The sequence below is a fragment of the Podarcis raffonei genome, chromosome 11 (assembly GCF_027172205.1).
Source record: "Podarcis raffonei isolate rPodRaf1 chromosome 11, rPodRaf1.pri, whole genome shotgun sequence".
Taxonomy (NCBI): domain Eukaryota; kingdom Metazoa; phylum Chordata; class Lepidosauria; order Squamata; family Lacertidae; genus Podarcis; species Podarcis raffonei.
The window spans coordinates 19386664-19409620 of record NC_070612.1 but is presented as its reverse complement, the minus strand read 5'-3'; the positions used below and the strand labels follow the sequence as shown (position 1 = coordinate 19409620).

At 45.5% G+C, this 22957-nt stretch overlaps 1 protein-coding gene across 1 annotated transcript in view; it reads left to right on the top strand.

Moving 5' to 3' along the window:
- Positions 1 to 22957, top strand: part of OXCT1 (3-oxoacid CoA-transferase 1) — a 52308-nt gene that overhangs the window by 5516 nt on the left and 23835 nt on the right. Inside the window, exons 2-8 of the mRNA XM_053407765.1 lie at positions 130 to 238; positions 2595 to 2685; positions 8598 to 8733; positions 10215 to 10364; positions 10885 to 10991; positions 13420 to 13480; positions 18946 to 19053. Coding sequence (XP_053263740.1) covers positions 130 to 238; positions 2595 to 2685; positions 8598 to 8733; positions 10215 to 10364; positions 10885 to 10991; positions 13420 to 13480; positions 18946 to 19053 — 762 coding nt within the window. The remainder of the gene's footprint in view (positions 1 to 129; positions 239 to 2594; positions 2686 to 8597; positions 8734 to 10214; positions 10365 to 10884; positions 10992 to 13419; positions 13481 to 18945; positions 19054 to 22957) is intronic.

The following is a 22957-nucleotide window of genomic DNA, read 5'->3' as shown; positions in this document are numbered from 1 at the left end:
CTGATCAGCGCAAATTCCTTGTGCATATCTTTCTAAAAAGTGCTGGTGGGATATCCTTTGTTACTGCGAATGAGCACCTAAGGTTGTACCTTGACGCTTTCTCCCCTTTGTTTCTTCTACTCTTTCTAGAGCTGTGGCTGCTATTTTTCAACAAGCAGCCGCCACAACACCCAGTTTTATAATGATCCAGTGGAAGCAGTAAAAGACATACCCAATGGGGCCACTCTCCTCGTTGGTGGTAAGTACTTCAGAATCTACTTGCTCTTTGCCAAATGAATTACTTGCTCAGTTTTATAAATTGGAAACATTTCTGCTACTCCATGAACATAAATGATAGGCTTTAGGTTTTCAGTACTTCAGACAAAACATACCGTATTTTTCGCTCTATAAGACGCACATTTTCCCCTCCAAAAATTAAGGGGAAATGTGTGTGCGTCTTATGGAGGGAATGTAGGCTCCTTGGCTTCAGCGATAGCAATGTGAAGCGTCCGAAGCTCAGTGGGAGCGCTCCTGCTGCGCTCCGGAGGCTTCACGTTGCTTTCGCTGAAGGGTAGGTGTCCCTTCAGCTAAGGCGCAGCGCCCCTTCAGCTAAGCGGGAGGAGAAATGGAAGGGGCTCCGTTTCTCCTGCCGCTTCGCTGAAGGGGCGCTGCGCAGAGAGGGGGAGAATTTTTTTTCTTGTTCTCTCCCTCTAAAACAAGGTGCATCCTATGGTCGGGTGCGTCCTATAGAGCGAAAAATACTGTAATACAGCGGTACCTTGGTTCCCAAACTCAATCCATTCTGGAAGTCCATTTGACTACCAAAACGTTCGCAAACCAAGGCATGACTTCTGATTGGCACCGGAAACAATGCCAACAGCCAAAACGGAGATTCGGCTTCCAAAAAACATTCGCAAACTGGAACACTTACTTCCGGGTTTGTGATGGTCTGGAGCCGATTTGTTTGGGAACCAAGCCATTCAGGACCCAAGGTACCACTGTAAAGGATTTCTAGGCAGTTGGTAAAATGAGGGAAAGGCTGTAGGTCAGTGGTAGAACAGCTGGTTTGCATGCAGAAAACCAGGGTTCAAACCCTGGATAGCCTCTGCCAGTCAGTGCTGGTAATACCACACAGCTTCCTATGTTCCTGTATAATCGGATTTAACCTGACTCCTTTTCCCTTGCATTCTTCTATAGAAGCCTTCTCCAAACTTGGGTCCCCACAAATTGTTGGACTGCAACCCTCATCATCCCTAGCCAGATTGGCTAAGGATGATTGGAGGCCAACAACCATCTGGGCACTCAAGGTTTGTTCATACTTCTCTGCATGCAGGGAGCGAGGAGTAGAGCTGGGCTTCCCAGCCCCATTCCCAACCTTTGGGTACCTTGGGGTTCTGCCCCATATGTATTTGGCCAAAGGTCTGGAAGGAACCTCTGTGTACATGGGTTCACTGCACAACTTGGAACCCTGATTAAACTGGGTTCTGACCTTGTGGAACGGCTACATGCCTACACCTGTATGTCAACAGAGGCCTTTTTCAGACCTTCTGCCAATTGTGTGAAGATCATGGGGTAGAGACAGTGGGTGTGGAACTGCTTCCCTTCCACGCATTCAATATGCATGTGATTTAGAAGATGAGAAAAAGGGCTTCTACTTGGATTGGACCAGGATGTTGGGCTTCTGCCTCTGAACAGGAGCTGCTACCATCATTGGCTTCAAGGAACCAGCCTAGGAGACACACCTAGTGCTTTAGAGCTTCAAAAACACCTGCGCCTGCTCAGACTTATTGTCTTCAGTGGGTTTGTGTATCTATGGGCTTTTCAGGGATGGTGTTAAAATGATGGGGAAGCAAGCATAAAACACTTTTACGAGTAACGTTTCTAGGGCAGGGTGAGGGCTTCAGAATGCAGAGTTCTCACGTCAGGGCATTAAAAATACTTAAAGCTGAGAGCTCTTAAGACTATAAAGGGCTGTGGTTTGGTCTCTGCTGACTTCAGAACTGTAACTTTATCACCAAGAGAATTGCTCTAGAAGTTGAACAGCCCAGGGCAATAGAAAGATAAGTAAAGTAAGCATTGTGTACGTTGTTTTATTGTTGTGGAGGGAGAGTCGTTATATAGGCCAGTAATTTCACAAAGGGGAGACCAGTGCAGAGTTCAGTTAAGAAGGAAGCTGTGTTGGTCTTGCCCACCTGTCAAAGTTAGTCTGCAGAGGTGAGGGAGAAATGAACTGCTGCTTTCTGCAGGTTTGAGTGTTTCCACCCATGGTTTCAGGTGCTAGTTGGTTTTTTTGCCGCTTGGCGAACCACATCATTTGATCACAACACTTAGATTTAATAGGATCTGTGTGTTTTGGGTCGGCTTACTAGTGGGCTGAAATTTGTGGTCTCCATTGGCCCTTCCCATTCCCCATATCTTCTGGGTATGCAAACAAAAACGGGGGTTGTGTTGGCTTTGAAGACCAGCATAATATGGGAGAGACCCCTTCTTCTGGGTTGGAAGGTGGGGTCCATCATGTGCTGCTGAAGAAGGTCCTGCTTGAGGTGAACGAATGGTTGATGGTGGGTCATTTTTGCAATGGAGATGTTCACTGCTGAATAATTTGTGTTGCATAGGTTTTGGGCTCTGTGGCATCCCTGAGAACCTCATAGGAGCGCTGTTGAAGACTGGTGTAAAAGGGATAACCGCTGTCAGTAACAACGCAGGGTACGTGTGCATCTGTTCTTGGAATAGATTTTGTACAAAATCTAATTGGGATTCTCTTTATGCAACTGGTGATGGACCGCAGCCCTTGTATGTGTGAGGAAGCACCCTGGTTTTCCCTCTGGAGGAACCCACATTTCAAAATAGAAGACTGTTTTGGCATAAAGCGATATATACATTTATACAGTGGTGCCTTGGTTCTCAAATTTAATCCGTTCCGGAAATCCGTTCCAAAACCAAAGCGTTCCAAAACCAAGGCACGCTTGGATTAATCCGTTCCAGACTTTTAAAAGCAACCCCTAAAACATGCATTTAACATGGATTTTACCATCTAATGAGACCTTTGATCCATAAAATGAAAGCAATAAACAATGTACTGCAGTCACACAATCATTCAGTAAGTAGCTGAACTGGGTTCCACACAGTCACAAAAGCAAAACAAAAAGGGCCGCAAAATAAATAGCAAAACCAGACAGACTTCAGCGTGACACTCAAAACGGAAGTGTGGCACTCAAAATGGAAGCGTAACACTTGAAACAGAGCACGTTAATCTTCCGAAAAAAGTTCACAAACCGGAACACTTACTTCCAGGTTTGCAGTGTTTGGGTTCCAAGTTGTTTGAGTACCAAGGCATTTGACAACCAAGGTACCACTGTAATTAATAATAACTTGAAATGTTGAGGCTGGTACTTTGCTAAATGCATTATATACAAGTTCAATAAGGGCTGAGCTGCCGGTGGCTGTGCCTGGTTACATTCACATAAGCAGAGCACCGAGACCTGCATTTTCATTTAAATTAACTTTGTCCCATGTTATCAGTGTTAGCGAGTGTTTACAAAACACCAGAGGGATTTGGATGCTTGGTGTAAAAGACCTGAATCTGGTTAAACATTAATAAATAAATAAGGTTTTCCCTGATACTGCTATTTACAGTGTAGCTAAATGATAAGATCATGCTGATATCCTCTATAATCAAAACACTTTTAGTCTTTTTTCATTACCCAATTTGAATGTCATTGCTGGAAACTTGACACAGTACTTGGAATACATGAAATGCTCAAGCTTTTCTTGTGATGCTGAAGAATATATACGCACAAGATATACATATATCTATAGCTATGCACACTGTCCAGATAACTTTTTGTTATGGGACGTCATGCAAATTGTGGAAACAAAGAAAATAATGTTTGTTGCACGCAGTGTTAATCTTCTGCAGTCCTTAACATATTCCCCCAGTTTTGTGTCAGATCTATTACTTTTCTTTTGACTTCAGTCATATATTTTCTTAATGCGTGTCAAAAGGGGACAAAGGGCATATGGGGTCACGATGACCAATATTGGCTAAGTTCCTGGGCGACCTATTTTAAATTCTGCATCCCTTGATGCTGGCACCAGTTTCAGCATTCCTGAGTGCCTGGCTCAACCAGTTGCTCTGCTGCCCTACGCTACACCTGTGAAGAAGCTCACTGAGGCATTTTCCCAGGGCTCGGGTTCATGCTATTTGTATGGGAGTTCTTGTTGTTGTTAATTAAATTTGTATATCAGTTGGCAACTTCTTTGGGCTTCTGGGCACATTTGCAAATGAGTGAAATCAGAAAGCACAGGTGCTACAACCACACACACAATCTCTTCTCTCTCTCTCTCTCTCTCTCTCCCTCTCTCTCTCTTTCTTCTCCTTCTTCTTCTTCTTCTTCTTCTTCTTCTTCTTCTTCTTCTTTCCCCTCACCTCCAAAAAATAAGATTGCATTTTGGTTTGCAGCCTCTTTCTATGCAACACTGGATTGCCTATGGATTTGTTTGCTTTCATTTCACCTCACAACGGCACCCAATTCTCACCTTGAAATAAATGGAAATACATATTCGGACCAGCCCAACTGGTCCTAAATTATTTTAGCATATTTCACCAGATGTTAACTGTGTTTATTTTTGAACTGACACTGTCAACCCTACACACTTCAGAACAACAATTTCTTTTTATAGGGAGAAGGTTACTTCAGCATTCTGGCAGGTCAGACAGTCCCAGTAATAATTCCTAACATACAGAGGCTCTGAATGTTCACACACTGTCGACAGGGTTGTTTGCTATTCAGGCGACAAACGAGGAATGGAAACATGGGAGGTTTTCCAACCCTGAAGTCAGCCACTGCATTAGAACAGTCTGTCATGCATGAGAGACAAAAAGATTAACCTTGGCTTGCAGCCCCTATTAGATGTCGTTTAAAATTTATTTATTTATTTATTTATTTGGTTCTTCGAATTATAGTTTTACAATCACATATTCAACATGCAACATAAAAACAAGATTCCAAAGAATCTCCTGGACTTCCCTCCTCCCCTTTGTGGGTCCTGCTGTTAGCCATTCCTTCCTGAATCTTTTATAGTAATCCATCTCCATAAAATCCAAAATTCACCATTAAACTACAGGTGTTATTCCAATCCTACTAACAATTTTAACTGTTTACAATGGTTTTTAGATAAGTTATAAATTTCTCCCATTCTCTATTAAAATGTTAGTCTTCCTGATTTCTGATTCTTCCAGTCATTTTTGCCATTTCGGCATAATCCATCAACTTAGTCTGCCATTCTTCTCTGGTTGGGATGTTATTTTTTTCCTAGCCCCTATTAGATGTCATTTGCTAGGCTTGTGTTGTGAGTATTGTGACTGACTGCATGATATCCATAATGTATAACATGAAGGAGGGGACCCCTAAAAACTTGAGGTTTCCTTTTCTGTTGTGCTTCTATTACCTTCACCCTCAGAGTGACCAAGAAACAGAAGCTGCTCTAGGAAAAAGAGAGCACACGAATGAACTGAACCAAGCTGGGGTGGAGAACCTTTGGCTGTTCAGTTGTGGTTGGCCTTCAACTCCCAAGAGAGCCCCAGCCAGCATGGTGGTGGCCAGGGATGATGGGAGTTATAGTCCAGCAACATCTGGAAAGCCGCAGGGTCCCCATCCTTGGCCCAGAGCAGGGCTTTCCAAACTTGGGTAGAGACAATTGTTGGACCCCAACTCCCATCATCCCTAGCTAGCAGCCACTGGTCTGGGATGATGGGAACTGTAGTCCAAAAAAACAGCTGGAGACCCATGTGTGGGAATCCCTGGCCTAGAACACTGGTCTTCAACTGGTGGGTCTGGGACCCACTATTAATCCCATTTGGGTCTCAAGAGGAGCACTGCCGGCATGCAAGTACAGTGGTACCTCTGGTTATGAACTTAATTCGTTCTGGAGGTCCGTTCTTAACCTGAAACTGTTCTTAACCTGAGGTACCACTTTAGCTAATGGGGCCTCCCGCTGCCGCCATGCCGCCGGTGCGCGATTTCTGTTCTCATCCTGAGGTAAAATTCTTAACCCGAGGTACTACTTCTGGGTTAGTGGAGTGTGTAACCCGAAGTGTTTGTGACCCAAGGTGTTTGTAACCCGAGGTACCACTGTATTATAAGGCTAGGGCCAGGTGACCTGGAGGCTAAATGCACCCTCTACCAGACCTTTCCACCTGGCCCTCGGGACTCTCTCTAGACTGCACCTCTCACCAGCCCTGCTCTGCACCCCCATTTGAGCTCCCCTTGCCTGTCAGGAATGTGTTCTTGAACTGTGGTGATGCTTCTTGCTTCCCTGTATGGAGATATAGGTCTTAAAATACCAACAACACCCACTGGCTTCCTCTGCGTGGCTGGAGCGCACGAAAGGTTAGAACCGCATCTGTTGCTCCGCCCATTTTTGCCTCGGGCCCCACCTACTCTTGGCACGCGGCCCCCAGAAGGTTGTGTGCAAGGGAACATGGCCCTCGGCTAATACTGAACAAAACATGTATTTGTGACCCTACGGCATCATTGCAGGGAGTTTTACCACCCCTGTAATGTGCAGATGCCGAAGTTACAGCTGCATTGTGTGCAGCAGTAGAATCCACTATAATTATCCTTACTGCTGTTTGCTGCTATTTCCATATGTATACAGTGGTACCTCAGGTTACATACGCTTCAGGTTACACACTCTGCTAACCCAGAAATAGTGCTTCAGGTTAAGAACTTTGCTTCAGGATGAGAACAGAAATCGTGCTCCGGTGGCGCAGCGGCAGCAGGAGGCCCCATTAGCTAAAGTGGTGCTTCAGGTTCAGAACAGTTTCAGGTTAAGAATGGACCTCCGGAATGAATTAAGTACTTAACCTGAGGTACCACTGTATCTGAATTAGTGATGCTGAGATCAAAGTAAGTAATGCAGGCTGTTTGCTCTTGCTCCCTGCCTGTGAGTTAAAGTGGTTTATCTCTCTCTGTGTGTGTGTTTCTGTGGATGGAGGCGTGACTTTGCTTAGGGGCACCGACAACTCTTTAGGAACATGATTCTCTGATCTTATCGGCTTCCATAAGCTCATCTTTGCAGCGTTGTCTGATGACCCCTTCCAGCCCCGTTTCCTATCTGATAATTATTGGATGATAATTTCCCTGTAGTTCACATCTGGCAGTTTAAAAGCCTTGGGGCAGCATTAAATCTTGCCTATCCTACCCACTCCTGTTCCTGCCATTGTTTGCCAAGTCAGTTTCACGATGGATTGAGGACAGTTGTCCCAGCTGGCCATAAAGCAAGTGGCTTATGGTGACTTTTATGACTTTATGGCTTGGAAAGAGCAGGAGTTAGGTAAGGAGCCTGCCTTGCATGATATTTTGCCGGATGGGCCAGTCCTATAGCCTAGGAAGAGCAAGCGAGCAAATTGAAAAATTCTATGTAATTATTGAATTCTGAATTACAGTGTGTCCTCTATCCAAACTGTTGTCCTCACACTGAAGAAGATAATACACTCACAATTTCCATTCCTAGCACCCCCAGATTTAGGTGGGGGAAATAATGCCAGTTGGTGTACACCATTGTTTCCCAAACTTGGGCCTCCAGCTGTCTTTTTTTGAACTACAATTCCCATCATCCTTCACCACTGGTTCTGCTAGCTAGGGATGATGGGAGTTGTAGTCCAAAAAATGGTTGGAGACCTAAGTTTGGGAAACACTGGTATTGATCAAAAGTAAGGAGCCTCAGGACTGGGGTGGGACAGTAGAGAATGTGACCTTCCAGCCCTCCTTATCTGGACCTCAGGACTCTCACCAGGGCACACCTTCTCTTGCAACTTGACACCGCTTACTGTCTTTGCTTCATCCCATCGTTGATGTTCTTTGCCTTGAACTCTGATCATGAACTCTTGGTCTCCTGGGTGGAGGATAGAGAGGGGAGAAACTAGCTTAATGAAAGTGATATTTACATTCATTCTCCATCCGCTGTTGACTCTGGTGCTGCCCATCTCTAGCAAGTGGCCCTTGGAAGGTTGTCAGAAGGGGAGGAGGCAAAAAATGGTCCCCCACTCCTAGTACAGTCGTACCTTGGTTTTCAAATAGCTTTAGTTCTTGAACGTTTTGGCTCCTGAACGCTGCAAACCCAGAAGTGAGTGTTCCGGTTTACGAACTATTTTTGGAAGCTGAACGTCCGATGGGGCTTCTGCGGCTTCCGATTGGCTGCAGGAGCTTCCTGCAGCCAATCAGAAGCCACACTTTGGTTTCCGAACATTTTGGAAGTTGAACCGACTTCCGGAAGAGATTCTGTTCGACTTCTGAGGTACGACTGTATAGACAAATGAATTAGGTGCATGAATGGTCTGCCAGCTTCCTTTTGTTACTGACAAGATGTAAGCACAAACTGATTGCCTCATGGCCGGTCCAGCTGTGCGATACAATTAGTGCCACCTAGTGATGGGCCTTTGCAATTCCGGCACAGAGGCACTTGTGCAGGTTATTACATACAAAACTGAAAGGGTGATGCCAAGTATGGCATATCTATCTTATTCTCCCTTTTGGAAGGCAGTGTGGAATTTTCATAATATTCTGTGGCATTTGTTTTGTTGTAACCGTCGCCCAACAACTTTTTCTGTGCAGGGTAGACAATTTTGGGCTGGGACTCTTACTCCAAACGAAGCAAATCAAGCGCATGGTGTCGTCCTACGTTGGGGAGAACGCAGAGTTTGAGCGGCAGTATTTATCTGGAGAACTGGAGGTTGAGCTTACGCCACAGGTAGAACACCTTTCTTAAGGGGCTAAATATTTTTTAAGAAAATGTGTTTCGTAATGAATTTATAGATACGCAAGCAACAAACACACACACATATATAAACAAAAATGGAATACTAAAGCAAGACACTGAGCAGTGCCATCTAAAAATTAACAACAGGAAATGCCTGAACATATAAATACATTTTTTAACAGGCCTGTAGAACACATCACAGCTGATTCTTGGATTTGGCAGGAGAAGGTTTTCCAGATAATCGCTGCTTTGGAAAGAGACTGCTTCTGCTTTGTCACCAGATGTCAGCCTGCTGGCTGTGGCCATTTAAAACAGTTATACCTAATAGAGTGAACCTTGGCTTCTTGGCCTGTTCTGGGTGGAGTTAGACTCCCCTGGAAGGAGCAGGTCTGTAGCTTGAGGTTTATCCTGGATCCAACATTTTCACCAGAGGGTCAAGTGGCCTCGGCTCGGAACGTCTGTTTTCAGATCCTGCTGGTTCACCAGCTAAGGCCCCTTTTGGACAGAAATGAGTTGGCCACTGTACTACTCCAGACTAGATGATTCAATGTGTTTCATGTGGGGCTGCCCTTGAAGAAAAACTTGGAACTTCCACCTGGTCCAACATGTGGCTTCCAAGGAACTTATGGGAGCTCTTGAAGCTACCAGCATGAGTTTGACCAAACTCAGTGGAAGACAGGAGTGCCTGGCGTGCTCTGGTCCATGGGGTCACGAAGAGTCGGACACGAATAAACGACTAAACAACAACAACAGATTGGGTGGGTAGATAAGAATTGTCAGAGACAGGTTTGTAAAGTACAGATGCTGCCATCTTGTGGATCAAACTTAAGTATGGAATGAATTTATTCAGGCCTTTCTGAGATCAAGCAATTTTTTTTGGTAAGGTTTGCAGGTTTGCTGGCATGTTGAATTTCCTAGCAACAAAAAGTACTGTATCCTATCCATAAAATAGGCCACCGTTGCAATGGTGGAATAAAGCAGGTCCTAGCCAGATTAGAAATTGTCTGTCGCTCTGGCAGGATGTTCTCCCATAAAATATTTTCATGGACCCTTCTTCCTCTCTCTGTTGTCTCTGGGTTTCATGTCACCGTGGGATAGGCAGGAGTGGTTCTCCAGGCCAGGCAGCAGAGTGCTAAGAGAGCCTGTGACGTCAGAGCAGGCCAGCCAATGAGATTCGAAATCCTAAGGCCCATGTGCACCTTCCGTGAAACCAAATCCCTTAATGAGTGCTGTTCTGCATACTTTTGCATTCAGATGGCAGTACATGCCGTTTGAGGGAAATTGGAGCTGTTTGGTGGGAAGCAGGCAGAAAAAGTCAAAGGGGAGAAAGCAGGAGAAGTAGGGAGTTTGAGAACAGGATGCTGGACTAGAAGGGCCATTGGCCTGATCCTGCTGGCTCCACTTACGTCCTGAACAACCTGGGAATCTCTCTTGTTATCGGTCTCTGTACTTAACAGTTTCTTTCCTTCTAGGGCACCCTGGCTGAGCGCATTCGAGCAGGAGGAGCGGGTATCCCAGCTTTCTTCACCAGCACGGGGTACGGGACTTTAGTGCAAGAAGGAGGGGCTCCGATCAAATACAACACAGACGGTACTGTTGCCCTTGCCAGCGAGCCCAGAGAGGTAAAAGATCATGCTTGTGTGTTTTAATGGTGGAACTAGGGCAGCGCTAGGGGACCATCATTCTTGGGAAGAGAGAGTCCATAACAGACAGAGGGCCTTCTCGGTGGTGGCGCCCGGCTAGTGGAACGCCCTCCCATCAGATGTCAAGGAAATAAGCAGCTATCCTATTTTTAAAAGACATCTGAAGGCAGCCCTGTTTAGGGAAGTTTTTAATATTTAATGCTGTATTGTTTTTAACAATCGATTCCCCAGAGTGGCTGGGGAAACTCAGCCAGATGGGCGGGGTATAAATAATAAATTATTATTATTACTATTATTATTATTATTATTATTATTATTATTATTATTATTATTATTATTATTACCATGTGAGGCTTTTGACCAGTTAGCATCAGCCATGCCTCCATCCCTGTTGATTGGCATTCTGCAAAGGAATAATTTAAAATGCCAACATGGGAAGGAACAGTTTTCAAGATGAATAACTTTTCAAATATTTCCTCCCGCTCCCGACTTCTCACAGGTGAGGGAGTTTGATGGGCGACACTATATTATGGAAAAGTCGATAACAGGGGATTTTGCTCTAGTGAAGGCGTGGAAATCTGATCGCGCCGGGAACATTATCTTCAGGTACAGTATTGCACACAGAGCAGATGTGCTTTTCTCCAAAGCAGCAGTTTTCAAAGGGTTCTCCAGGAAATCTTGGACTTCCTTTGGAAGCTCACCAGAGTATCCTGAACGTGAAGATCAGTCATGTTGGACAAAGCTGACCCATCAGTGTGCAAATGCTCTTCCCCTGAAATACGCAGCTCCAAGGGGCTTTTTTTTTCTTGTGTTGGAATGCACCTGCAGCTCACATGGGGCACATGATGTCCACTTGACTTGTATAATAATTTAAATTTAATTTAAAAGTTGTTTAGCCCACACTTCAGGGTTGGCTTTTTTTGGTTATGATTAGGTTTTGAGTGTGTTAATGCAGACAGTTTTCACCTAGAGGGACCAATGGTCTGACTCTGTTTCTTATGACCTGTGAAGAGTGGAGATTTAGGAAACATAAGGATTAAATAGACGGAGAATGAATTTATAATGCTGTAAAAAAAAAAAATAGGGTAGATCTGAATTTTTTAAAAAAGAAATCTGCATTTCTTGTATCATGCAACTCTAAACACCCAAATTTGGCGACCACAGGGACTCATTTAGCATTTACCATATTTTTCGCTCCATAAGACGCACCTGACCATAAGACACACCTAGTTTTTAGAGGGGGAATGCAAGGGAAAAAAATTCTTTAAAGGGAGCGCTGAGCAGAGCCTGTATGCATCCCAGGCTCTGCTCAGCGCTCCCTTTCACGAGCCGCAAGGAGCGTGTGTGCGGCGCTTGCAGGCTTTTCCCCAAGGAGGGAGAAGAGCGCGGCTCTTGGGGGCTTTTCCTCCTGCAAAAGCCAGGGATAGCCCCGCGAAGCCTTCGCAGGGCACGGGGATGAAGGCTCCCTCTTGCTGTTCTGGCTTCTGGGATAGCCGCGCAGCCTGCATTCGCTCCTTAAGACGCACACACATTTCCCCTTACTTTTTAGGAGGGAAAAGGTTTGTCTTATAGAGCAAAAAATATGGTAATAAAGCAAAGGTGTCCAGGAGGGGGCAGTGGAAGCCCAAACATTTTTTTTATGTTGTATGATAAGCTCAGGATAGAGAGAAATATCTAGAAAATAGGATCCTTTGATTCAGTTTTGAGGCTGCTCTACCAAGGCTTAGAGTCTGTGCCTTAGACCATCATTTGAGACACATTATCAGAAAAACTTGACACCTCCTGTATAACGGTGGGATTGACCCCGTTTGCTCTGGTCACCAACCCCCCCCCCCAATTCCCTTCCCCCTCTTCCCCCATGTACAACACATGCAAACAAAGACAGCTCATTTCCAGGAATGGAGAGTTGCTCTTGCACTCACATCCTCCTTACTGGTTTCCCATAGCATCTGGTCGGCCACTGTGAGAACAGAATGCTGGACTAGATAGGCCATTGGCCTGATCCTGCAGGCTCTTCTTACGTTTTTATATTCTTAAGCATATGTCTGATTTTTATATAATGCCCCCGCCCCCTGAAAAAACAACCAATATTGTATTTGCCATGGGCCTTGGTTTGCTAGTGGGAATCATCTGGGTAGAAGGCAATGAAGTATTTCTGCAGTCAATTCTTGCTCTTCCCCCATTCATTGGCCAAATAGGTGTCACAAATGATGTGCAACTTGGATAATCTCCTTTCTCCCCTCCACGTTGCAAAATGTGCCCTGGATGTGCATCCTGTTGCCCATATTATTTAGCTGGGAGTAAACACTGCTGAAGGGACGTGGGTGGCGCTGTGGGTAAAACCTCAGCGCCTAGGGCTTGCCGATCGCATGGTTGGCGGTTCGAATCCCCGCGGCGGGGTGAGCTCCCGTCGTTCGGTCCCAGTGCCTGCCCACCTAGCAGTTCAAAAGCACCCTTAAGTGCAAGTAGATAAATAGGGACCGCTTTATAGCAGGAAGGTAAACGGCGTTTCCGTGTGCTGCGCTGGTGCTGGCTCGCCAGAGCAGCTTCGTCACGCTGGCCACGTGACCCGGAAGTGTCTCCGGACAGCGCTGGCCCCCGGCCTCTTAAGTGAGATGGGCGCACAACCCTAGAGTCGGACACGACTGGCCCGTACGGGCAGGGGTATCTTTACCTTTACCTAAACACTGCTGAACTCAGTGGAACCTACTTCCCAGTTGACACTTAGAAGGAGCACATTGCAAAGTCCCCCCCTTTCTTTAAACAGTAGCACACATGCACACAAACACACACTGCATGGTAAACAAGCCTGCAATTTTAAATGTGTTCTTAAACATATCCTATGTATGCAAAGATCTATATGTTACCACCTTACTGCTATCTTCTCCCTCCTTCCTAATTCCTTTAAATTTAGGTTGACCCAGTGCTTTCCCTGATATTACAGTAATATAACAGCCTGAATGTGAGCAGAAAATACTCTCCTATCTTTTGCTTTCAGTTAACTTTAGCTTCCCCTTTTCTCTGCCTCAAATAGGAAAACGGCAAGAAACTTTAACCAGCCCATGTGTAAAGCTGCCAGAACAACTGTAGTAGAGGTAAGGTCAAACAATTTTTACTTGTACTTCAAAGCTTGCAAGGACTCCGTACAGATCTTTGCGAATTGCTCAGATGAAGTTGACAGATGCTGTATACATGCATAACTGAAACCAGGCGTGATGTTCTGCTCCAGTTGAAGATGATATGCCTTTACCTGCAGCAGGGATAGAAGAGGGAAGGATTTTAGAGAAGCCCAAACGATGACAAGCTGTGGTATCATTTGCGTGAATGTAAAACCTGAACACCTGTTTCTGGTAAACAACTACGAAAGGCCTAGTGCTCACCTGAGGCCTGCAGGCTGAAGGTGGAGACCCCCAAGATTTAATGTTCCTCAACCTAAACCTAAACCTAAACCTAAACCTAAACTTCCATTGCATAGAAAGCGATATCAGCAGGGACGATCGCAGTCCTCAGAGTGGTTTAACAGTCTGTCCCTCTTCCCAGGGAACTATGGGAATTGTAGTTCTGTGAGGGGGAATAGGGGTCTCCTCACAACTCTCAGTACCCTCAGCACACTACATTTCCCAGGATTATTTGGGGGAAGCTATGGCTGTTTTAAAACAGCATAACGCCACTTTCAGGTATAGTGCAGATGAGATCTTCAGCAGCTGTATGCTGGCATACCAGTCTTCCCGTGCTTGTGCTTATGTAGCCAAAACCTCACTGACGCTCAAGGGAAGAAGTACCCAGCAGACATGAAGTAATAATTATACGCAGGCAGAAAAGCAAATCTGTAGCTAAAATGTATCCTAGAGGGTGGGGAAGCAGCCACACAAAAATTAAATGTTGTAGAATACTGACAGACTGAAAAATGGGGAAATGGGGAAACTGAGAACTAGGTAGCATAAGGGAATAGAATAGACTGGGCAGAACAGGCTTAAGCGAATATATAGATTATATAGAGAGCTATATAACCATCTTGTTTTCTGGATGTCAGTTCCTGGTTCACACTGAGAAGCTATTTTTGGACTCCCCCAGACAGCCTGTTTATTGAGCTTTCACTCCAATCTGCTTGTCCAAAACTTACGCAGAGGTTATTTTATAAATAAAATTTGTTTCTCACCCTTTCTCCCAAATGAGCCCAGGGTGGTATATGTCCAATTTTTCACTTGAGCTTTCAATCCGATTTGTTTGCAGGGAAGATTTATGACTGTCAGCATTCATCCTGATTTTCTGGTTACTCTCCTAGCCCCAAAAGATTCTGTGGTGGTGGTGGTGGTTTTTTAAAACAGATTTGTTGAGCCAGGGCAAACAGAGCAACTTTGAGGCACTTTTAGTTTCACAAACCTGAGTTTCCAGTGTGCACTTGTTAACCCTTCTGCAAAACAACGGGTGTTCTGAAGGCCGTAATTATTTGATTGTCCCCAGGGATGGAAGAGAAAGCTGCCCTTACGCATCTAGAGAGAAGTTGAAGAATTTTGTGTAGCTAGGATTGGGCACAAGTATACCCATCCCATGGAGTTTTCTTGGCAGGGATACTGGAGTGGCTTGCTGGTTCTTGCTCCAGGTGGATCACATTTGGTCAAAACTCTCCACTATGACCTGTCCATCTTGGGTGGCCCTGCATGGCATAGCTCATAGCTTCTCTGAGTTATTCAAGCCCCTTCGCCATGACACGGCAGTGGTCCATGAAGGGATCACCTTGCCAACAAAGGTCCGTATAGTTAAAGCTATGGTTAAAGCCAGTAGTGATGTATGGAAGTGAGAGCTGGACCATAAAGAAGGCTGATTGCTGAAGAATTGATGCTTTTGAATTATGGTGCTGGAGGAGACTCTTGAGAGTCTGATGGACTGCAAGAAGATCAAACCTCTCCATTCTTAAGGTCGTGAAGCTGAGGCTCTAATACTTTGGCCACCTCATGAGAAGAGAAGACTCCCTGGAAAAGACCCTGATGTTGGGAAAGATGGAGGGCCAAAGGAGAAGGGGGCGACAGAGGACGAGATGGTTGGACAGTGTTCTCGAAGCTACCAGCATGAGTTTGACCAAACTGCAGGAGGCAGTGGAAGACAGGAGTGCCTGGTGTGCTCTGGTCCATGGGGTGACGAAGAGTCGGACATGACTAAATGACTAAACAACAACATACCCATCCCGCCTCAAATGAAGAGACAAACCCCAATGCAGAATATAAACAGCAAATGGAGATAAAAGTTCCAATGCAGTCCAGGGAAGATTGAGCATGCGGTTTTCACATGCTATTATTTTCTTTTTGTATCCCATTTGTAGAATACTTTGTAAGTGGAATGGTTCCTTACCAAAGGGAAAAACGAAAGCTAGGATAACAGAAGCCTAGTTTTCCTCCTGATTTTTGAGATCCTCATTCATTATGGAATAGTTGGGAGACTGGAAGATGAGGTTTGATTTAGCAAGGAAGAGGAACAAAGGGGTGGGGGTGGGGCTCAGATCTGAGTGCAGAAATGCTCTTTCACCCACAACTAATTAAGGAAATGTAATTAAAAACCCTGCAATGTATCTTTGGTTACTTAGCAACGCCATTACAATGCTGCTATCGCAGGTACAATGGACTTTTATTACATTGTGGGACAGGAATGAATAGCTCCATTAGTCACCAAAAATTGTGGTGTTGCTTTCATTGTTAACGAGGAGACGCTGAGAAATGGCCATGCTTATAAATGCACACTCTTATATTGCCGATAACAGTCCTGGCTCTTGTGTCCCAGAAACTCTGCTTAATTCTAATTCTACCTCGCAAATTTGAATTCCGAGATGCGCTACACTGACTACGCATCAGACGGGAAGCTGCAATAGGGGCTTTGGCCTACCAATGAGTTTCTTCAAACACAATTCAAAGTGTTGGTGCTGACCTTTAAAACCCTAAATGGCCTCGACCCAGTATACCTGAAGGAGCATCTCCATCACCATCGTTCAGCCCGGACACTAAGGTCCAGCACCGAGGGTCTTCTGGTGGTTCCCTCACTGCGAGAAGTGAGGTTATAGGGAACTGGGCAGAGGGCCTTCTCGGTGGTGGCACCCACCCTGTGGAACACCCTCCCATCAGATGTCAAGGAAATAAACAACTATCTGACTTTTAGAAGACATCTGAAGGCAGCCCTGTTTAGGGAAGTTTTTTATGACTGATGTTTTATCGTGTTTTTAATATTCTGTTGGAAGCCGCCCAGAGTGGCTGGGGAAACCCAGCAAGATGGGCGGGGTATAAATAATAAATTATTATAATATTATTATTATCTTGTCCCTTTTTTCTAATTCAGGGGTAGCTAACCTGAGACCCTCCAGATGGTGTTGAAATCCATCTCCTATTAGCCGTAGGCAGCATGGCCAAAGGTTGGGAACGATGGGAACTGGAGTCCAACAACATCCGAAGGGTCAAGGGTTGCTTCCTGGATCGTGTCCAAGCTTCCACACAATCACTTTTCCGCATCAAACATTACAGCGTTGGCCAGTCAAAAATGCTTTTATATACTGGTGTAAGATATGAATTTGCACCTGCTGAATGGATGAACTTGGGCATCCGTCTTTAGCGGCTTCCCAGCTGCAAGGACACAAGAATTAGCCTTTTGTGTCCAGGAAATTCCTGTGGCAATTGTCACTAGTAGTGAATCTTTGCACACTTTCCTGCCAAGAGCAAAGGTTTGTACCCAAGATTCCCAGATGCACAAGGTTGCAGTGCTTCATGCAACTTGGGAGAAAAGTAGGATATCAATACATACATACAACAACGACAACAACGTATTTGGCCATGATGCCATCTTGGTCTTCCACATTTCAGCCTTAGGAATCCATCTAGTTACTGTTTTTAGAGCTCTGGTTCTGTTTTTCCTCTTTCATAGTTTAAGGTGGGGGGTAGAATTAATGGTTTGAAAGGTTTATTAGAAGGCTAGAATAGAAAGACATTTTTCCTTTGGTGTTCTGCTGGGTACCTACTGCTGTTTTGCAAAGTAAGGCAGGAGGTAGAGAGGCTTGGCTGTTTGCTTGCTTCTGTCAAATTGGAAAATGGTGCGTTTTGTTGCTCCCCCCCCCCACGGTGCTCCTCAATCCTATTTGGAGTTTCTGTGGGGAAGAGTCTTGCTGTGTTCAGCTATTATGTTGCAATGCGCATCTTGATTTATGATGAGTTTCTCCGACTGGCATTTCAAAACGCTTATTCTTTTATAAGCCCATGGGGACAACCCACCTGCTTAAATAAATGTCTTTGGTGTTCTTAGCACATGGGGTGGCAACATGTGCATTCTGCACATGTTATGAATTGAAGTGTCCCAAACTATACGCTCAGAATAAATGCGTGCTCATATTTTTTTTTGCTTTGTAAAATCCTCCTTGCTTCCAAGAAGTAAAGTGAAAGATCATGGATATATGAAGAGAAAGGGAAAATAGTTTTTTCTCAAATATTTTCCCCTTGGAAAGGCGTCGTATGGAGAGAAGCCTCCTAGTGACTGTAGTAGCTGCTAGTTCTCAAAGCAGCTACAGGCACAGTTGCACCTTCAGGTCGCACTTCTAAGCCATCGCCTTGGCTACATCTTTGGTTAAAGAGAGGACCATTGCACAGTACCTCACTGTGTTGCTGGAGAGAACAAGAAAGTTAAATACTGGCAGGGGACTTCCCATCTGGCAATTAATAGCAAGATCTTGCACTGCTGAGAGGCAGCTGAGGTGGCTTTCTCCTCTAGCATAAACATGTGAACATTACCTGCTTGGCTTCAGGCTCTTTTATACTAGAATATTCAGTGTGGAAGCTTTGGTGGGGTGTTAGGAGTCGGTGTAGTATAGTGGTTGGCCTGCTAGACTAGGAAAGGAGAGACTGGATTTTAACTCCCCACTCTGCAGTGAAGCTCAGTGGGTGATCTTGGGACAGCAAACTACCTTGGGGAATGGGTGGCATAAAGTATTTTGCCATGGTTGTTCTTGGGAACCACCTGACGCTCATGACTTAAAAGCATGCTGTACACATGGCACTCAGTGTGTTTAGACACAATCTGTGCAACGCTTACTTGCAGAACCAGGAAGTGGGTAGTAGAGAAAGTGAGACTTCCAGTTAAAGGATCTAAGAAGAAGAAGAAGAGTTTGGATTTGATATCCCGCTTTATCACTACCCGAAGGAGTCTCAAAGTGGCTAACAATCTCCTTTCCCTTCCTCCCCCACAACAAACACTCTGTGAGGTGAGTGAGGCTGAGAGACTTCAGAGAAGTGTGACTGGCCCAAGGTCACCCAGCAGCTGCATGTGGAGGAGCGGAGACGCGAACCCAGTTCACCAGATTACGAGTCCACCGCTCTTAACCACCACACCACGCTGGCTCTCCCAAGCCCTCACCTTACTTCATAAATTGAGAGCTCTTGGAGCTATGTAACTCATTGTTGCTACAAAAAAGGACCCGGGGACTTACCTCTTCAAAAGGAACTGAAGGGCCCTGCCTGTTGCCATCTGCTAATCTTTGTGTACTGTGTGCACCCTCTGATTTTTACCCTTTTTGTTTTTCACATCTGCTCAGGTAGAAGAAATTGTGGACGTTGGTTCCTTTGCCCCAGAAGATATTCATGTCCCCAAGATCTATGTCCATCGTCTCATCAAAGGGGGAAAGTATGAAAAAAGAATTGAGGTAAGTTTTAACGGGTTGGGGGCCACCCTGTGTGTTTGCCCATGCAGCCTGGGCACATTTGTGTTTCTGCTCTTATTTTGCATAATTATGGGTTTTGCTAGTTACAAGGAGTGATGTAACCAAGCACGAGTGATACTGCTTAGCCGCCTCTCTGACTTCTAAAAAAAATCAACACACACACACACACACACACACACACACAAACACACTTCCAAGCATATCTTCATCCTGAGGGGCTGGAAACTTGTTTTTTCCCCTCACTTTTTTTGAAAAAAGCAAAAGCTGATGATCTCATCGGAGCTTGAATGTATAAGCAATAAAACATTTTTTGTGCCTCAGCAGACACCATGCCATTTTCATATCCAATTATAAATGAAGGTTGAATCCCAATGCGACCCACTTAACAGAACGCATCCTCAGCACTTCATTAATTACATCTGAATTTCACTAAATAGCCCCCCAAACTGCAGCTGTGTCCAACATCCTTTGGTGAGAAATAGTGGTTGAGTTCTGAGCTCACGTTTAGGATCCGGTTATTACCATATTTTTTCATTGGCAAGAAGCCTGACCTGCCACGCTAGGTTCTGGGGGTGCGAAGATGCTTGGCTGGTATGTTATGTGCGGGCATGTGTGCCCAAGCATTCCTCAGTTTTTTAGCTTGGCTTATTTAAGTCAGCTGAGACGCAGGTGGCACTGTGGGTTAAACCACAGAGCCTAGGGCTTGCCGATCAGAAGGTTGGCAGTTCGAATCCCTGCGACGGGGTGAGCTCCCATTGCTCGGTCCCTGCTCCTGCCAACCTAGCAGTTCGAAAGCACGTCAAAGTGCAAGTAGATAAATAGGTACCACTCCAGTGGGAAGGTAAACGGCGTTTCCGTGCATTGCTCTGGTTCGCCAGAAGCGGCTTAGTCATGCTGGCCACATGACCGGGAAGCTGTCTGCGGACAAACGCTGACTGCCTTGGCCTATAGAGCAAGATGAACGCCGCAACCCCAGAGTCGGTCACAACTTGACCTAATGGTCAGGGCTCCCTTTACCTTTACTTAAGCCAGCTAGAGCTCTTGTCTCTGTAAGTGCACGCCTCTTCTCTGGAGAATGGGTGTCGTTTGAGTGACCTTGGTGGGGGTAGCCAACTTCAGTTGCTTCCAGTCAGCATGACAAATGGTCAGGAATGACAGGATATTTTGGAGGGTACCATCCTGACTACCTCATGCCAAGAGGGGATCCTTTGGAAGCCTGTTGAGCAGATCGTTGTGTTTCACGTTGCTGGTGGTGGGGCCAGGTGGCTTTCATTTCTTACGATTCTGTTGACCTATTATTAGAAGTGGTTTCCATACTGTTTTGCGAGGAATGCTGAGATTAGGGAAGAGCTGCAATTCAGAGCTGGCACTCATGATTTACATGCAAAAAGGTTCAGTCCTTGGCAATCTCCAGCAACTGTAGAGATCCCTGAAACTCTGGAAAGCCCCTGCCAGTCAGTATTAACTGTGTTTTGGAGGTTTAAGTTATGTTTAAAATTTTGCACAGTGTATATTTTTATTGTTGGCAGCCGCTTTGCGACCTACCTGGTGGAAATAAATAAAGTAAAATAATAAATAAATGAATGGACCCATGTTGTGACTCTCTGTATAAGGCAGCTCCATGGATAGTTTCAGAGGCAAGGAAAAACTTGAATGGGGAAGGAACGCAAGGGCAGTGTCTCGCATCAATCTGCACACCCTCTATAACCTGCCCCAGAACTCTTTGCAGAGCACAAGGGGTCTGTGGCAGATACGGAACCATTCCTCAGCAGGCATATCCATAGGGAAAGTTTTGTTGTTGTTGTCTTTTAGTCGTGTCCGACTCTTCGTGACCCAGTGGACTAGAGCACGCCAGGCACTCCTGTCTTCCACTGCCTCCCGCAGTTTGGTCAAACTCATGCTGGTAGCTTCGAGAACACTATCCAACCATCTCGTCCTCTGTCGTCCCCTTCTCCTTGTGCCGTCAATCATTCTCAACATCAGGGTCTTTTCCAGGGAATCTTCTCTTCTCATGAGGTGGCCAAAATATTGAAGCCTCGGCTTCAGGATCTGTCCTTCCAGTGAGCACTCAGGGCTGATTTCCTTAAGAATGAATACATGAACATAGAAAACATGAAAAACCGCCCCTTGTGATAAAACTCTTGTTATAGTGCTTTGGTTCCAAGGCAAGGTCCTAAGGGCACATGATGCAGCCACCTTGCTGAAGGTAAGTAGACCAGTACCTGGACAGGAGATCATTTTGGAACCTCCATATATGTCACTTTGAGCTCCAGGAAGGAAGGAAGGAAGGAAGGAAGGAAGGGAGAGAGAGAGAGAGAGAATAAATAATTAAATGCATCTTACGTGTGCTGAACGATAGCACTGCTTACCTTTCCCTTTTTCCTTTTGAGTCCAAGCATCAAATATTATTCCTGATTCTTCTTCAGCCCAATAGGAGGCTGGGTGTAGATCTTCATTATTGCACAGCCAAACCATGATTGTTTTCAGTTTTTCTCCTGTTCTCCAGACCGGCTTCTCCCCTCCCTCCCTTCGACGCCACTCCCCCCCCCCAAAAAACCTCGTTTTTAAGTGTTTTATATCGTCTAGACCAAAGTTACAGCGGGGATTAATTTTGGTCTGCTGAGTTTTGTAATCCTTCTAGGGATCTGCCTTGTCAAAACAGGCGATGAAACGGCAAGCTCCTCTGTTTACTGTCTTAAGAGTGAGAGTGCCTATAAAAATTGCATCTACCTTGGAGGCTCTGGGCTCGCTTCTTCAAACGTAAATTGGTCTTGGACGGAATGCGGTTATCCACCCGAGTGCTGAGTGAGGGTTCCAGTATAAAGCAGATTTAGCTTAGAGTGCCTGGAAAAGGAAGATAGTTTATCATATTAGGAGAGGAATAATTATGGCTATAATATCTGGCCTGGCTCTGGCTGGGAGAGCAAAACATCCCAAGGGAAGCCTAATTCCGATTTAAGCTGTTATTAAACATATCTTCGCGTTTTCTTTATGCCTCAGTTTCAAAAGTGAGAAGAAGCAGAGACTTGGGCCAAGATGCAAGTCAGAGTTTTAGATTCAGATGCTTTGAATGCATGGATATAGTATACAGCCGTACCTTGGTTCTCGAACGCCTTGTGACTCGAATGTTTTGACTCTCAGACACCGCAAACCTGGAAGTAGGTGTTCCGGTTTGCAAACTATTTTGGGAAGCCATCCGACGCGGCTTCCACGGCTTCCGATTGAGTGCAGGTAGCTCCTGCAGCCAATCGGAAGCTGTGCCTTGGTTATCGAACATTTTCGGAAGTCAAACGGTCTTCCGGAACAGATTCTGTTCGAGAACCAAGGTACAACTGTATAAGCATCCTGGTAGCAGTCTTGGTAGCGTCCTGGTAGGGACGCGGGTGGCGCTGTGGGTTAAACCACAGAGGCTAGGACTTGCCGATCAGAAGGTCGGCGGTTCGAATCCCCGCAACGGGGTGAGCTCCCATTGCTCGGTCCCTGCTCCTGCCAACCTAGCAGTTCAAAAGCATGTCAAAGTGCAAGTAGATAAATAGGTACTGCTCCAGCGGGAAGGTAAACGGCGTTTCCGTGTGCTGCTCTGGTTCGCCAGAAGCAGCTTAGTCATGTTGGCCACATGACCCAGAAGCTGTACGCCGGCTCCCTCGGCCAATAAAGCGAGATGAGTGCCGCAACCCCAGAGTCGGCCACAACTGGATCTAATGGTCAGGGGTCCCTTTACCTTTACCTAGCAGTCTTGCTGCTTCCAGGCTTCCAGTTCTGAGATGCATGCAGGAGTGCCCTTGCCTCTGTCTGCAGGATTCTTGTCTTCCTGGAGGGAAAATGTAAAGATGCGTAATTTCTCATCCTCTCTCTCGGAAATCTGTTCTGCCAAATAAAAGTCATG